This window comes from Octopus sinensis, linkage group LG3 (genome assembly GCF_006345805.1).
Source record: "Octopus sinensis linkage group LG3, ASM634580v1, whole genome shotgun sequence".
Classification (NCBI taxonomy): Eukaryota; Metazoa; Mollusca; class Cephalopoda; order Octopoda; family Octopodidae; genus Octopus; species Octopus sinensis.
In genome coordinates this window covers 149,061,742-149,080,884 of record NC_042999.1, presented here as the reverse complement: position 1 = coordinate 149,080,884, position 19,143 = coordinate 149,061,742, and the positions used below count along the sequence as shown (strand labels likewise).

Genomic DNA, 19,143 nt, shown 5'->3' with positions numbered 1-19,143 from the left:
TAAAACAGTCATTCTTATGGACGTTCTGCCCTCGTTTTTCAGTCAAGAAACACATCCTCCCAATTAAGAATAAAGAAATTAAAAATTATTATTCAAATGTTTATTTAGAAAAAAAACCTCAAATATATTCTTCATTTATAAACATACATTATAAACATATTATACATACATGAAAACATAAAACATACAAACTCAAACGTACACACAAGTTTCCTGAGTTTTGAAAACAGGATCAATAACAGGCAGTTCCAAGAAATGCCATTTAGAACATGAGGGAATTTCAGTGCGTTTAAAATCATAATTCCTTTTTCTTCTTTTGTAATGAACCCTTGACTACTATCTTTGTAAGTTCTGATTTGAATTTGCCTCTTACGTGTGACACTGAAAGAACACAGAAAAGGAGAATTAAAAATGAAGGGAGGTAACAAGTTAAATAGGCTTTAGAAGAAATGATGAAAATAAAGGGAAGTAACTAGCTACTTTTATTCTGATAAATTATGTATTTGAGAACAAATTGTGACATAGGTTTCCAGTAAGCCAATCAGAGGTTCACTTCATTTTTAAGGGGAACAGTGAAATGCACCGATTTATTCACACTTTCTTAACAATGTGTATGTCTTTCGCCAATACATACATGCATGTGTTGATATTTTATGTAATTATATAGAGTGTAGAAAGGCTTTCTGATGTATTTTATAGTTCTCAGATTCAGCCGTTTGATTACCTAAAATTTAAAAATAGCCATTCAGTCTTACTGTATGGAACATTGCATGTATTCTACCATAGTCCTGGGTTGAATAATGCTTTGGAAATGAAATTTTGGTTAATAGAAGTTATAAAAGCTTGCATACTGAAGTATACCGACAGTTCGAGAAAGAAAGCAGTGAACTTAGGCTTTTATTTGCTTACAATTTGACCAGCTCTGAGTGTTTTATGAAACTTGAAACACTCGTCTTCGTAACCGACAAAGGGCACGGTAAGGGACAATAAATGCATCTGTACAGTAGCTTTAGTCTTTGTCTCCTATTTATGATATAGACACTTTAATTTATACTTATTCAGTAAGATACAAATATACATGATCCAGCACAAACCACATACTCAAACAAAAGAAGAGTCTACATATTGAAACAAATGAACCAATATATTCACCTGATTAATATTGAATTCACTCATTTTTATTTTCCATTTAATATTCTAATAACACTTTATTATAATTTAAATGCACAAAGTCAGATAAAACGGGTTCAAATTCCAGATATATATAACTGAGGCTTTCCACACAATTTCCATCTACTAAATTCACTCACAAAGCGTTAGTTAATCTGGGCCTATAGAAGTAGATCCTTGCCCAAAGTGTCACAAGAGGACTGAACCCAAAACCATATGGTTTTAAGCTAGCTTCTTAACCACACAGTCAGCATTTATATATTCCAGCAAAAATGATTGAAATAAATAGGGTCATACAGCTTTCCACTTATTCATCCTCTCATCTCTCACGCATCATCATCTAACATCTGTTTACCACACTGACAAGAGTTCCATGGTTTCACTGTGTCTCAACATTTTTCATGCTCCTTTGTCATCCAGTGATACAGAATAACAGAGAAAAAAACTATCAATCTTCGTCATCAAACACACACACTATAATAGTAACAACAAAGTTTACATACACAATCTTTCAGTTAGAAAGTCAACACTTTCAACCTATAAGTAACATGTTTTCATTTTTAAGATTTACAACTTCAAAATCTTACCAGAATTTTGTGATTTGTCAATTTGATATTCATCAGCACTGAGAGCGTTGCTATTGCCCTGGTATAAAAGAAAATGAAACAAAATATATTAGAAACACTAAGTCTGCATAGAAGTTGTTTAATGTTATAATAATTATAGTTATTATAATAGTTTGGAGATTGCCAGAGTAATTAAACCTATTAAGAATTTTGCCCTACTACTATCATTCCTCCATCTTATATATCCAAACATCAAATAATTAGATGCTTCTGTTTTTTTATCTCACTTGTTTGCTTAACAGACTACTTTGGTGTCCAATCTGATATTGCCAAAACGATTGAAGCCAACAAAACCAAAATATTTTCATCAATGATATCATTACTAAGCAAAAATTAAGAACATTTTGTGGTGGCTTTTGTGTTATTTATTTTTAAAGTTACCCAAGTGATTTGGATTATGGGTGATAGAAGAGAAAAAAAAGATAAATCGAGAAGAAATCATTCAATGAATTAAAACAGGAAAAGACAACTTACAAAAGCACTGGCTTCCTGGATTTGTGCCCCTTGGATTTGAAGGTTGAACTCTTGAAAGAACAGGTACGATGAACCGCTTGGACGATAAACACTACATGAGAAAGATTTCTTCTTTCGTTTCAAAGTGATCATCCATTCCTGAAATAAAGAGATAGCATTGGAATATAAACGACTCAACGATTTTACAAATTAATTTACGATACAAAAACATGTGCATGAATACATTGAAACTCCGACGTCTGGCAGCTGACTTGCAGACACCCACAAAATTATTAACCATCTTACTAACAATAACTCTGAGCACCTTTTCAAACTCCACCTAACACCCGTAGACATGTTTACAAAGTCAGAAAACAGCACAGCTCCATGACTTTCGGAAACATTTTTTCACGCTAAGAGTTGCTGAAGTATGGAACAAATTGCCAGCATCAGTTGTTAGTTGTCGGAGCACTGCATCCTTCAAAACTTCCATGCTTCCTGAGATTCGCCAACACTATACCTGATTTTCTCCCCTCTATACACACGCAAGCATGTATCTGACTCATACACTGTTCACTTCCCAGACATTTGTACATTACTGCATATGCTTTATACGCACTTTTGACAAGTTGTGGTGCACCTGAGTACTGTATACAATAATTTCATTATTATTATTATTATATTATTACATATGGCTATTATCTTGGAACCAACTTTTCCTGGTAATAAGCTAGAGTACTAATACAGTTTGGGCTATGAATAAATTATGCTTGACGAGTCACGTAAATATGTTTCATAAAGATACATATTTCAACTCAGTGTAAAAACAAACCCTGTGAATTAACCATGGGGCCTACTTTCACAGTGAGGCTTATATTAATGAAGATGTGTGTGCATGCCTGTGTGTGTGTGTGTGTCCGCATAACTTACACACAACTGCACGAGTGTGTGTGTGTTATGTATGTGCACATGCAGGTCATGAAATTAGCTTTTATAATATATTTAACTCTATTATTAGTAAATATTCTCTTTTTATCCTGAAAATTCCTTTTATTATGATAACCCCTCTCTCACTCATCTCATATCAATACTACCAGCTCAGAAACCAAATATTTTTGCTATCAACTCTCTTTCCAACTTGCCTCATCCCCTATATGTATCTCAGATTGACATTGAGATACCCTGAACACCATTGAGAAACACCTCTTTCCCACCTCCAAACTAAAATCTATAACAAACTGTAACTGTCTCTATATCTATCAGGTCATGTGACCACAATCTCATTACAACTCACCAAATATATGGCGTCAGGAAGGGCATCCAGCTGTAGAAAGCTCGCCACATGAATAGTGCTGCGCTTATGTACATACATTTTAGTAGGCACGGGCATGGCTGTGTGGTTAGGAAGCTTGCTTCCAAGTTACGTGGTTTCAGGTTCAGTCCCACTGCGTGCACTTTGGGCAAGTGTCTTCTGCTATAGCCCCAGGCTGACCGAGGTCGGGGGCTAGCAGATAGCAATAATAGAGTGAGACAGGACATGTGGGTAGAACACACAGGTTGGGGGCTAGCGGAGAACAATGATACAGTGGCACAGGGCCAAGAGGACAGGATTGGGAAGTGGGAGGTAATTATAGTACATGAAGTGGAAATGTGAGGAAGAGGAGAGATGCAAAGACATAGTTTGGTTTGTTGTGGTAGAGTGTGTGAGAAGTTTTCTTGTCAAGTGTAGGTGGGACACACAGCACTTCTAGAACTCATTTTCGCTCACGTGGAAGGGTCTTCTCAAGAACTTCATATCGCCAGACATTTCAGTCCATTGTCATTTCCTCCATGAGGCCCAACTTTCTGAGATCAGTCCTTACCACTTCATCCCATGTCTCCTCGGGTCATCCTCTTCCACAGGTATCATCCACTTTCAGTGATCGACACTTCATGAGGGCTCCAGTAGCTGAGTAAGGTGAGCATGCTCACCATGCTAAGACAACGTCAGCTGCACTGGTTTGGCCATGTTCGCCGTATGGAAGATGGTCGGATCCCAAAGGATATCCTCTTCGGCGAGCTTGTCGCAGGGCGGAGAAAAATTGGCCACCCGAAGCTGAGGTACAGGGATGTGTGCAGGAGGGATATGAAGGCACTTGGCATCAACACCAATTCTTGGGAGAATCTCGCAGCCAACCGAACCAGCTGGAGAGGCACTCTTCACAAACAACTGCAGACTGGCAAAGAGAATTTGTGGGTGGCGGCAGCTGAAAACCATGCCTGCAGAAAAAAAATGACAGCCAACAGACCAGATTCAACGTATAGGTATGACCGCTGCAAACGAGACTGCCACTCTCGCATCGGTCTCTACAGCCATAGGAGGCATTGCAAAAACTGAATAGACAACTCAACGGATGAATGACATCATCCATGGTCAGCCATGACCAACGGAGGCCTAAGAGAAGAGCTGAGTACTTCACAGACACACATACCTTTAACACAGTTCTCAGAGAGATTCAGCATGACAGAATTTTTGCCACCCATTTTTGCCAGCTGAGTGAACTGGAGCAACAGGAAATAAAGCGTCTTGCTCAAGGACACAAAGCGACATTGGGAATTAAACTCACAACCTTACAATCATGAGCTGAAGACCCTAACCACTAAGCCATTTACCTTCACACATCTTCAGCTTATAAACTTTATAAAATCTTCATTTGAAATTTAAATCTAAAATATTAGAAACATACCTCTTTGGTTCCTCCTTGACATACATATGTAAATTTACACTGAAAGCCTTTCTGCAAAGGAAAAGAAAAGATTTTGAAATCAAAAATAGAAATTGAAAGAACTGTAATGTAAAAAGTTAATGTAAAACACCTGAATACATAACTACAATGTCACAACATTAAATGGAACTGTAGATGGCAGAATCATTAGCACACTGGGCGAAATGCTTAGCTGTATTTCGACCATCACTACGTTCTGGGTTCAAATTCCACTGAGGTCGACTTTGCCTTTCATCCTTTTGGGGTCGATAAATTAAGTACCTGTTGCATACTGGAGTCGATCTAAACAACTGGCCCCCTTCCCCAAAATTCAGGATTTGGGCCTATAGTAGAAAGGATTATATGTAACTGTAGGAGCCTCTACAGCAGGTATGGGCACCTTTTGTGAGAAACAGGCCACATGAGACATGGCTCATTACCAGGTGGGCAGCATTACTAAAGAATTCAAGGTAATTTTTTGTTTATGTGTGCCATTCAGAATATTCTGTAGGCTGCAGATTGCCCATGACTACTCAACGGGATTGTATGAACTGCTAGAAATAGCAGCCAAATCTTCCTCAACTCACACAAACTGCTCTAAAATAGGAAAGACACACTGGATAGTGTAGACCATGGCACATTATAACAAAAAAAATAATAATAAAATACCAGATTGGTCAAAACTGGAATGCCTTTGGACATGCATCTCAATCAATGCTGTTGTGAGGTTAAACACCAATAACACTCATCATCAACAATATAGTTTATTAGTAAAACAGAAGAAACATTAGCATGCTGGGCAAAATGTTTAGCGGTATTCCTTCTGTCTTTACGTTCTGAGTTCAAATTCCGCTGAGGCTGACTTTGGCTTTCATCCTTTTGGGGGTCAATAAATTAAGTACCAGTTGTATACTGTGGTTGATCTAATTGACTGGCCACCCCCTCCTCAAAAATTTCGGGCCTTGTTCCTAGAGTAGAAAAGAATATAACTATTTTAAGGCAACGAGCTGACAGATATGTTAGCACGCCGGGCGAAATTCTTAGCAGTATTTCATCTGTCTTTACATTCTGAATTCAAATTCCGCCGAGGTCAACTTTGCCTTTCATCCTTTTGGGGTCGATAAATTAAGTACCAGTCGTGTACTGGAGTTGATCTAATCAACTGGGCCCCTACCCAAAACTTTTGGGGCCTTGTGCCTAGAGTAGAAAAGAATATTTAAGTCAGGGCAAAGGTGGTAAGCCGGCAGAAACGTTAGCATGCAGGGCAAAATGCTTGGCAGTATTTTGTCTGTCTTTATGTTCTGAGTTCAAATTCTGCCAAAGTCAACTTTGCCTTTCATCCTTTCGGGGGTCGATAAATCAAGTACCAGTTGCATACTGGGGTTGATCTAATCGACTGGCCCCCTCCCCAAAAATTTTAGGCCTTGTGCCTAGAGTAGAAAAGAATATAGTTTATTAGTGAAACACTACAGTCATGTACAAAAACTACAATGCAGCTAACTATATTGTTGAAATCTAAAGAACATATAGGTGCAGGAGTGGCTGTGTGGTAAGTAGCTTGCTAACCAACCACATGGTTCCGGGTTCAGTCCCACTGTGTGGCATCTTAGGCAAATGTCTTCTGCTATAGCCCCGGGCCGACCAATGCCTTGTGAGTGGATTTGGTAGATGGAAACTGAAAGAAGCCTGTCGTATATATGTATATATATATATATGTGTGTGTGTGTTTGTGTGTCTGTGTTTGTCCCCCTAGCATTGCTTGACAACCGATGCTGGTATGTTTATGACCCCGTCACTTAGCGGTTCGGCAAAAGAGACCGATAGAATAAGTACTGGGCTTACAAAGAAAAATCCCGGGGTCGATTTGCTCGACTAAAGGCGGTGCTCCAGCATGGCCGCAGTCAAATGACTGAAACAAGTAAAAGAATAAAAGAAAAAGAAAGAACATCAGTTTAACCATCACTCACAAGTGAATATGACATGGTAGCCTGTATCATGCTTCCATAATTATTTAAGGAGCCTCTGCAGTTGGGAGAAAATATAGACACCAACTCAGCCCTCCACTTTCTTAACCCGGTGAAACATTGAAGATGTGACAGCAGGAGGGAGAAGAGGCTGCTCTAGCACTTGGACAATAATCATTTTCACCCAAGTAGACTGAAACAACATGAAATGGCATGCTATACCCATGAATACAATGTACTGCTCAGTCCAGAAATTGAACTCATAACCTTATGATTATGAGCTAAACACCCTAACCACTCAGCCACATGCTTTCATTATTAAAAATTACATGAATACTCATTGATTGATTAGGCTTATATAAGGTGACAAGCAGGCTGGAATCTTTACCATACTGGACAAGGTGCTTAACAGCACTTCTTCTGGCTTCAAATTCTGCTTTTCATCCTTTTGGGGGGTCAATGAAATTAATACCAGTCAAGCATTGGTGTTGAAGTAACTGACCAGTCTCCTCCACAAAAATTTCAAGCTTTGAGCCTCGTGGAGGCAAAGTGGCTGAGTTCCTTTCAAGTATTGGGACTGATGGGGGTAAAGTGGCTGAGTGTTGGGTCTCATGGGGGCAAAGTGGCCGAGTTCCTTTCAAGTGTTGGGCCTCACAGAGACAATGACCAAGACCTTTGGCATTGTGTTGTGCTTGAGAAGACCCATCAAACCGAGCAAAATCACAATCATGGCAGATGCCGGTACCGCACAAATAGCACCCAGGCCAGTGGCAAGTAAAAGCACCCATTACACAGTGGTTGGTGTTAGGAAGGGCATCCAGCTGTAGAAAACCATGCCAAATCAGACTGGAGCCTGGTGCAGCCTTCCAGCATGCCAGCCCAGTCAAACTGTTAACCCATGCCAGATGGACAACAGACATTAATTGATGATGACGAATTATTATATATAGGGTTGGCCAAAAGTCACCCACAATAAATCAAAATTTGATAATTACTTAATATTCCATTTCATTTATTCATTCCAATTATGAATGTTTAATAATTGAATGCTATGAGTTAAAATCATCGTTTTTTTTCTTTTTGCAACATTTGTCTATTTATTAGCTAAGTTGCAAATAAAATAATTTTTTTTAATCTTGGAATTAAATGGTTTTTATTTACTGTCAGGTAACTTTGGGTCATCTCTGTATAATTATAGTTTTGGGGTCTTATTAACCTCAACGTTTTTAAGTACCAACCACATGGCTCCGGGTTCAGTCCCACTGCATGGCACCTTGGACAAGTGTCTTCTACTATAGCCTCTGGCCGACCAAAGCCTTGTGAGTGGATTTGGTAGACAGAAACTGAAAGAAGCCCGTCATATATATGTATGTATATATATATATATATATTAGAAGCATGAAGACAGGGAAAGCTCCAGGCCCATCAGGAATTGCTGCAGAGATGCTCAAAATATCTGGCAGTGTTGGCTATAGCCTAGTCACCCGTATAGTTAACCAGGTGATACACGAAGGAGTCATACCCAATTACTGGTGTGGCAGCATAATAGTCAACTGCTACAAAGGTAAAGGTGACACTTTAGATACAAATAATTACAGAGGTATCAAGCTGTTGGATCAGGTAATGAAGGTTACGGAGAGGGTCATAGCCCAACTGATTAGGGAGAGAGTCAGCTTGGATGAGATGCAGTTTGGTTTTGTGCCAGGAAAAAGCACCACTGATGCCATATTTCTGGTGAGACAGCTGCAGGAGAAATACCTAGCCAAGGATAAGCCCCTGTACCTGGCTTTCGTTGACATGGAGAAAGCCTTTGACAGGGTCCCCCGATCCCTTATCTGGTGGTCAATGGGATAGATGAATGGTTAGTGAGAGCTGTGCAAGCCATGTACAGGGACGCTGTAAGTAAGGTGAGGGTTGGCAACGAGTACACTGAAGAATTCAGGGTAGAGGTAGGGGTCCACCAAGGTTCAGTCCCCAGCCCCCACCTATTATCATAGTCCTCCAGGCAATAACAGAGGAATTCAAGACAGGATGCCCCTGGGAGCTCCTCTATGCTGATGACCTTGCTCTTATTGCTGAGTCACTATCAGAACTAGAGGAGAAGTTTCAAGAGTGGAAACAAGGATTAGAATCGAAGGGCCTTAGAATCAACCTAGCTAAAACCAAAGTCTTAATATGTAGGAAGGCAGGCAAACTACAAATCCCTTCAGGTAGATGGCCCTGTCCAATCTGTAGTAGAGGCGTAGGTAGAAACTCTATAAGATGTACCCAGTGTATTGACACATAAGAGGTGCAGTCATATCAAAGGAAGGTTAACTGGGAAGATAGCTTTTGTATGTGGCAGATGCTCGGGAGCAATAAACATGGCAGAGACCAACTTCCGCTACATTCCAGGGAGAAAAACTAGAAGTAGTTGATAGCTTCCATTACCTAGGTGACCAAGTCAGTAGTGGAGGTGGATGCACTGAAAGTGTAGCTGCTAGAATAAGAATAGCTTGGGCAAAGTTCAGAGAGCTCTTACCACTGCTGGCAACAAAGGGCCTCTCGCTCAGAGTAAAAGGTAGACTGTATGACGCTTGTGTACAAACAGCTATGCTACATGGCAGTGAAACATGGGCCGTGACTGCTGAGGATATGTGTAAGCCCACAAGGAATGAAGCCAGTATGATCCAATGGATGTGTAATGTCAGTGTGCAGACAGAGTGTAGGTACCTTGAAAGAAATGTTGGAGCTAAGAAGCATCAGATGTGGTGTGCAAGAGAGACAACTGCGCTGGTATGGTCATGTGGCAAGAATGGAGGAGGATGGCTGTGTGAAAAAGTGCCATACCCTAGCGGTTGAGGGAACCTGTGGAAGAGGTACACCCAGGAAGACCTGGGATGAAGTGGTGAAGCACGACCTTCAAACATTGGGCCTCACTGAGGAAATGACTAGCGACTGAGACTTTTGGAAATATGCTGTGCTTGCAAAGACCCGGCAAGCCAAATGAGACCATAACCTGTGGCTTATGCCAGGGGTGTAACCAGCCCGCTTATGCATACCTTTTCCTTCCTTGGACACTAAACTCTGCTTGCAAAGACCTGTTGAAGCAAGTGAAATTAAAATCACATTCGATGACTGGCATCCGTACTAGCGGGGTACAAAGAGCACCATACGAGCGTGATCGTTGACAGAGCAGCTAACTGGCTTCTGTGCCAGTGGCACATAAAAGGCACCATTCGAGTGTGATTGTTACCAGCGTTGCCTTACTGGCACTTGTGCCTGTGCTAGTAGGGTGCCAAGAGCACCATCCAAGCGTGATCGTCGCCAGAGCAGCCAACTAGCTTCCATGCCGGTGGCACGTAAAAGGGCATCATTTGAGCGTGATCGTTACCAACATCGCCTTACTGGCACCTGTGCTGGTGGCATGTGTAAAAAGATTTGAGCGAGGTCGTTGCCAGTACCGCCTGACTGGCCCCTGTGCCAGTGGTACGTAAAAAGCACACACTACACTTTCAGAGTGGTTGGCGTTAGGAAGGGCATCGAGCTGTAGAAACCCTGCCAGATCAAGATTGGAGCCTGGTGCAGCCATCTCGTTCGCCAGCCCTCAGTCAAAATCGTCCAACCCATGCTAGTATGGAAAGCGGACGTTAAACGACGATGATGATGATGATGATATATGTATGTGTGTTTATATGTTTGTCCCCTCAACATCACTTGACAACCGATGGTGGTGTGTTTACGTCCCCGTAACTTAGCGGTTCGGCAAAAGAGACCAATAGAATAAGTACTAGGCTTACAAAGTCCTGGGGTCGATTTGCTCGACTAAAGCCAGTGCTCCAGCATGGCCGCAGTCAAATGACTAAAACAAATAAAAGAGTAAAAGAGAAATATATATATTTTTTATCTTTTATTTCCTTCAGTCATTAGACTGTAGCCATGCTGGGGCACTGCCTTGAAAAATTATTACTTGAATGAATCGACCCCAGTACTTATTCTTTTTTAAGATTGGTAACTTATTCTATTGGGTACTTTTGCCGAACCGCTAAGTTACCAATTGTCAAGCAGTGGTGGGGGACAAACACAGACACCAACACACACACACACATGTACAATGGGCTTCTTCCAGTTTCCGTCTACCAAATCCACACACAAGGCTTTGGTCGGCCCGAAGCAATAGTAGAAGATACTTGCTCAAGGTGTCATGCAGTGGGACTGAACCCAGAACCATGTGGTTGCATCAGATGTCTGTTTCTAAATACCTACATGACGCCAGGCTATAATTATACCTAAATTTTAGTCTAAATATAAGGGTTTCTATTTCAGATCCAGTCTGATACGATACATATATCCAGGAATAGAAAACTGATGACGATCAGAGATAAAAGCATAATGAAGATATAAATATATTAAAATGCCTTATCCTGAAAGATGAGGAATCTGAATATTTATAAACATTAGCAATAAATCATCTGACATTTCGGCTTGACATTTGTTGTAAATAAATCTTTTACAACACATTTGCAAATATATATAATTTTTTAATTCCATTCAGTTTAAATATTTTATAAATATTCAATAAATCGATACATCATAAAATTGATAAAATTGGCAAATTTGGGATCTTTTCGGTTTGAACGGCAGTTTTTTAAAAATAATTTCCACGTAACTAAACACTTTTAGACTTCGTATACTGGTAGAATGTGTTTATAAAACATCTTTTTCTCTTGGCTTTATAAGATATTTGTTGGGTTTTTTTCTTCAATTTCAACCAATCAATGACGTCTATTGAAGTAAAAAACATTCTGTGCCGTATGAATATGTCCCTCGTTTAAGAAACAGATTGGGTTTATTTACATTTCTGAAGAAAAAAAGATACCCTTCCCCCACTCCTAACCCTAATCCTAAAACAGATTGAAATGCAATAGATCGATACTAGGGTCATAATTATGGGTAACAATTTCATATGACACCGCTAGTAAAACTGCCGTTCAAACTGAAAAGATTCAAAGTATATACAAAACAAACTATAACATTCCTTCTCATGTGTAGAACGGCTCCCTCAAGCGCTGCACTGAACGATAGCTTTAAAAGGAGCTACTGATATCCCGTCAAATCTGGAGTCTGCGGGCCTTGATCGTGACGAAAGCACGCGTCCAGACGGGTAATCCATTTCTCATTTGAAAGGGGGAAATCGCTCGTCTGGTACGCCATGTGTTACGAATTATTCACCAGCGCCAACTTTGTCGCTTCGCCGATAGACCTAAGTGGATGATGATTAAGTACCAGTCATTATCAGAGATCCCTGTTGAGCCCCCCAGTGTCCTCACTCCACCGAACGGCATCTCTCCTCCGCTGAATTGGGATGAAGGCGTAGCACCTAAGAATCTCGTAAAGGTAGAGTGGATAGTACAAGGATGTTAGCTGCTCTTCTCGACAATATTTTTGTCATCTTGTCCGCGAAGCGTAGATAAGTTGTTCACATTACATTATATATATATATATATATATATATATATATATATATATATATATATTAATAATAATGGTAAGACAACAAAAGAATGAATGAGACCTCTATATTATGTAAATAGATGAATATAATAAGTGACAATTATTCGGTTGCTGTGATAAGACTCCGAAACTTGGAGTCTTATTATGGCAACCGAATAATTATTACATATATTTATATATATATATATATATATATATATATATATATATATATATATATATATATATATTATATATATATATAAATCGGTAGGATTTGAACTCAAAGTGCAGAGGGTCACAAGAAATACCCCGAAACCATTCTGGCTAACGATCTAACAACTCGGAGAATTCGCCGCCTGGGGGGTTTGGAGTTTGTTTTTGTTGGGTACATGCACTGAATTAAATATATGAAATTAAATAAACGCAATGAAAATATTATGAACAAAAATGTGAAATGGAGAAAGGGGAGAAAACGATTAGGAATTCAAGATATACCCGTTAATATATCGCAAATCTGATGTAAGGATCTCAGCTGGGTCACGTTGACACAAATTGGGAAGATCAATAATGTTAGATTGCTTATTAAAGTAAAAAAAAAAAATCGATATTAGGATAATATAATGAAATGTGGATATTAGAACTATCACAACTTGGTTTCTGATTTGCCCTTTTCATTGAATAACATCCAGAACTATTTGGGTTTTCATATTTCTGCATATAAATATGGTTCAGTGTGTCCCAGTAAGGCCACAACCAGCTGGCTGGGAAAAGGAAGAGATGTCGTCTATAACAAAACAAATAAGTAACTAATAAAAAAAACAAGCTGAAAATTATCACACCAGGATTTAACCAATATATATATATAGCTACATATATCTGTAATAGAAGTGAAATGTAGATATCTTCAGATACGGAAATAACCAAATCTAACCATGAAAGATATTTTTAGTTAATAACAATGTAACATTTCCGCGTAGATCAACAGATCACGAACTCGTTTTTTTCTACTCTAGGCACAAGGCCCGAAAAGATTTTGGGGAGGGGGCCAGTCAATTAGATCAACCTCAGTACGCAACTGGTACTTAATTTATCGACCCCGAAGGGATGGTAGGCAAAGTCGACCTCGGTGGAATTTGATCACGAACTCATATATATATATATATTATATATATATATATGTTCCCGACTGAAGATTAGAGGCTTCGAGTGACCCGTCTGTGTTTTTGTGTCGTCTCCTTGTGTGTTTTTGCGTTCTTGTCCCACTTTGTAATTTATATTTTATATTTAATTTCTATACATATATATATATACATATATTATATATATATATATATATATATATACACATATATATATATATATATATATATATATATATATACATATATATATATATACATATATATATACATATATATATATATATACATATATACATATATATATATATATACATATATATTATACATATATATATATATATATAACATATATATATATATATACTATATATATATATACTATATATATATACATATATATATATATACATATATATATATAATACATATATATATATATACATATATATATATAATATATATATATATATACATAATATATATATATACATATATATATATACATATATATTATATATATACATAATATATATATATAATATATACATATATATATAATATATATATATATATATATATATATATATATATATAAAGAACAGTAAAGCAGTTATCCCGCTGTTGAAGTATGTGCTGCGTGTTAAAGATAAAGCAACCGCTAAGAAAACAGATGGTTTATAATCAAAACAAAACTTATGTACATGACACGTGTTAAGAGTAACGATCGACTTTCGAATATAGTAAAAAATATCGATGTTAAATTATAGAAGTGTGTTTATTTATTTACCCATTCTTTCACATAATCGTTAACTTGTCCTCCGGGTTTGACATCAAACTGGGTGCTTTCTTCGTCACTTAGGACAACACTAACAAAACCAAATAGGGAAATAACTGCTACCAACCACCGATGCAGCCCTCGAGCCATATTAATTCTATAAGGTTCCTATTGTTCTTCAGCTTTTACGTTTGCAGGAATGCAACGAAGCGGGTCCGATGAGATTTTGGGAAGGTTTCCCAGCCACAACTACACGATTACAACTGTAAACCTGAACACACTTACTATTGAGAAAACTCAGCTGCCTTCAACCTATCACCGCACTCCACGTGAAGCCGGTGTCAAGTATGAAAACGAGACTCTCACCTTTGACATTTTCCCGGCTGACCTCAATTATGAATTGTGAATCGTGTTAGGAAACTCGACCTTAGTATGAGTGTGTGTGTGTTTATAAATAACTTTTAGCAGACAATCCAATGCAGCTGTTCCCTAACTGACATATACCTATTTCTTTACTACCCACAAGGGGACCAACGTCTGTCCTATAACTACCACCACCACCAGCAATGTTAGAGCAATTTTGTGGGGTTTAAAGCTATTTTAATTTTATTAAACGTAGTAATTTGTCCCTACCTACTTTATTTTTGGAAATACATTTATGTATCGATTTTATCGGATAATCATTAAAACATATTTAATAATATATTAGAGTACATAGCGTTCGTTAATAATTTGAAATACAATCTTTAACATAAACAACAGACGGTGACAAAAAAATAAAGGTATGGCATTTCAAAATATTGATTTCTCTTGAGAAAGGTCGTTAACAATTGGGTTTAGTACATCGACAAAAATCATCAAGAAGTATTCATCTTTTCACTAGGTATTTCTAAGGGTTCATTTCGTTGAATCGATCGACCTAATATATAATTGGCGAAGATGCAAGACAAAGTTGCCTAGGAGAATTTATGCTGTCTTTACTGTTTGACTTCATTCTCATAGATACTATTTTCTATCGTCTCTTTTATATATCAATTCCAGTATATTACCTATAGTTATAATTATTGGTAATAACTATATCAATTATAGTTATTTTCTAAACTTTGAAGTAATTAGAAAGTTAAAGAAGTGATTTTAAATTCTCAAACGCAGGATAATGCTAATAATATAACCTGAACAGGATAAGCTACCCCTGTTGAAGTAATTGTAAATCAAGTATATTTTTTTTACTGTTAAGCATTGAATTAGATGTTTATTCAGTCTCTCTTGTGACTGCACCCACGGAAATATCGTCACATTTGTCAAAAAAAAAACCTTGGCATCGATTGTTTTAAGTTGAGAGATATTGATGGTGGGTGTAGTTAGGATTAGAAAATCCCTTCCACCCACAACACGGATTTGTAAATGAGACGGGTGTAATAGTGTTTTAACTATTACACCCGTCTCATTTGAAGGTGAGATACATGAGTTTCTTATAGGTTTATTTTTTATGTTTTGGACATTTTGACGGGCTTCCTTGATTTTAATCAATGAAATAAATAGAAGGGAGGAAGGAGGATACGATAGGGGGTCAAGAGTTAAAGATAAATTAAACCTTGGTTCAGAGGATTAGTTTTTATTCTTGTTATTGTTGTTCAGCTCCATGCAAACCCTAATCGATCATACCTATGAACAAAAGCATTCCAGTTATGATCATCCTGCCTTTTTACAGAACCACTAGACGTTTTCTATAATATAATATAAAAAACTATAGAATTTCAGGGAGATTTGTTTGCTATTTCTAGTATTTCAAGCATCCATGTACCACAGGGATTAACTATTCAAGAGATCGATAAACACCAGAGCTTTAAGGGAGCATAATAATTTAAGGCTAAAATTCACTAATTCTCAACCAAATATCAATGCCATAAATCCTATTTACCAGCACATGTCTCTCATTAGATATCCCAATTCATATAATATTCATATAGTATGATTGAATTTTTATTCTTTATCAATATCATTAAGTACTTCTGCTAGATTTTTTTAAATATCTGTGATCAAAAATGTGAGAATGACACAAAAGAACAAAGGAATTATTGCTTTTAAAACAAGACATTTTATTAATTATACTCTTTAAATTCATTTTTAAAAATTGCATGATGGGAATCAATAAGCTATCTATGATTCTATGAAGGGGAATTGATACCAAAAGAAGTGCTAATTTCTGGTGTAGAGGCAACTTTGAAAGGTTTGGATTGGATATGATCCAATGATCTGGTGAAACAAGAAGATATAATAATAATAATAAGAAGAAGAAGAAGGCGACTTTCATGGCTTCTCATCTTAACCGATTGGAAGTGTTATCATGTACATTGTTTTGTCTTGGTATAAAAGATGGGCTACAGCAAATATTCTGCTTAATACCACATATTTGCTTGTCAGTTGTTTGACCATAACCAGTTGAGCATGTCCCTTAGTGGCTGACGATATGTACATCTCTGATCATGAGCAGAAGTAGTGTTGAGAAGAATTCTTTGGGGTTTGGATAATTCACCTTCAGAAACATGGGTGTTTTGTTCATCATCCTTAAACAACCCTTATTCAGGAACCTTTTGAATGGGACCTGAAGAAAATTCTAAGTGGGCCCCACCTGCAAGGTCATGCACTGTTTATATGGTTGTGATACCTGTACCTGGTGTACCCTTATCAGACAGGTAGTCATGATGGGTACACTGGGCTTCACATATTTTATGCCCAGTGTCACTTTGATGGCATGCAATGCTCTCTTACTCAATAGTAATAATGAAATTATTGTGTATAGTGCTCAGGTGCCCTATAACTCATCAAAGAATTATATACAAAAGTCAGGAAAGTGAACAGTGTATGAGTCATGATATACATGTGTGCATGCATATCGAGGTGGGGGATATCAGGTGTAGTGTTGGCAAATTTCAGGAAGCATGGAGGATTTAAAGGATACAATGTCTCAGCAACTAACAACTGATGCAGGTAGTTTGTTCCATGCTTCAGCAACTCTGAGTGTGAAAAAATGTTTCTGAAAGTCATGGGAGCTGTGCTGTTTTCTGACTTTGTAGGCATGTCCACATGTGTTAGACATATGGAGCTCAAAAAGGTGCTCAAGTTGGTTGTTGGCATGATGGTTAATAATTTTGTGGGTGTTTACTAAGTCAGTTGGTTCTCTCACTTTGATGGAAACCAATAGCTGCAATATAGCATTTGTAGATACTAGTACTGTTAACGGTTTCCATATCTGTGTGCTGGTGGCACGTAGGGCCTCACAGAGGAAATGACGAAGACCAAGACCTCTGAGATATGCTGTGACTGTGAAGACCCGACAAATGAAGTGAGTTCATGGCTCGCAGGACAGCCTGCTGTGCTAACCTTGGATCGTAGAGTGACCCGCTGTGCTTGAGGAGACCTATTGAGTCAAGTACGTCAACATCAACATCAAAATAAAAATCGAATGGAAATTGTAGTTATGATACCCGTGCCAGTGACACTGTCCAAATGTGGCAGATGCCAGCGCCACCTGACTGGCGCCCGTGTCGGTGACATGTAAAAGCACCAACCGATTTTGGCCGTTTGCCAGCCTCTTCTGGCCCCTGTGCCGGTGGCATGTAAAAAGAACCCACTACACTCAAGGAGTGGCTGGTGTTAGGAAGGGCATCTAGCTGTAGAAACACTGCCAGATCAGACTGCAGCCTCCTGGCTTCCCAGACCCCAGTCGAACCATCCAACCCATGCTAGCATGGAAAATGACGTTAAATGATGATGATGATGGTGATGGTTATGGTGATGATGATGATGATCTCAATGCTTCTAAAAAAGCAAACTTTGTTTGTCTTACATACATCGGAATTTTATATATTTGTAAATGAGTTTTAGATAGGGTTGATGACACGAAGGAAATTACCAAGAAATCCTCCTTTTGAATAGAATGTTGCCTTACAGGCAGAACCATAACTCCATTCCTCGAAGATCAAGTGTTTCTGTTGTTCTTTATACATTAGTGAAATGAGTGACATACAAGTTAAGGGGCCTGACTACAAACCCAACAAAAAAACAAAACATCTTGTGCTGGATTTGAACTTAAAATTTGTGAACTTTTTGAGAGAGAGAAGAGAAGGGAGAACGAGAGAGGAAGAGGGAGATAGGGAAAGAAAGAATAACAGACATGTGAGAGAGAGAGAAGAAGGGGGAGAGGAGGAGGAGGAAATAATTTTCAAGTGAATATTGTAATTTATTGTACCAAACAGTGTCTGTTCGTATTTAGTTTCATTTCAAGGTCATTATGGCAAAGTTGTTTGGCTCTGATATGATTAATTCTATTTGAGAATTAATCCCTCCAGAATATACAAGATTACAAAGTTGGAACTTATTGTCCGCCTCAGTCCCTGATTTTTTTTCTTTTTCAAGTACACACGCGCATGCACACACACACACTTACACACATACATACTATGATGTATGTGTGTGCATTGTGCTTCTCAAACTGATTATGTGTGTGTATCCCTCTCTGTTAGGAGGCATATTATTATCATCATCATCATCATCATATGTTTGACTCTTGCTTTGTATTTGCACAAGTTGTCTCCAAGTCTCACCCAGAGACCTCAAGAGACAAGTTAAAAGTTCAAGTTGGTATTATGCCTAGAGTGTCATATATTTGGTTTTGCACATAGTATTGTTCTAGAGAATGTTTAAGAAAACATTCTCTATAAGTTTGCTTTAAAATTTGTGATTACATTGACAGTATTTTACGTAGGATATGGGCAATTCCTATGAGCACTG

The 19,143-nt window shown here is 38.0% G+C and overlaps 1 protein-coding gene across 1 annotated transcript; it reads right to left on the bottom strand.

The window, feature by feature from the left end:
* Positions 1-85: 85 nt before the first annotated feature.
* LOC115209668 (myeloid-derived growth factor) lies at positions 86-14,687 on the bottom strand. The gene is made up of 5 exons (XM_029778138.2): positions 14,362-14,687; positions 4,976-5,026; positions 2,271-2,408; positions 1,758-1,815; positions 86-381 (listed from the first exon to the last, which is right to left on the bottom strand). Exons 1-5 carry the CDS (start codon positions 14,497-14,499, stop codon positions 296-298), a joined length of 471 nt encoding a protein of 156 aa, XP_029633998.1. The 5' UTR covers positions 14,500-14,687; the 3' UTR covers positions 86-295.
* Between the last annotated feature and the right edge of the window lie 4,456 nt (positions 14,688-19,143).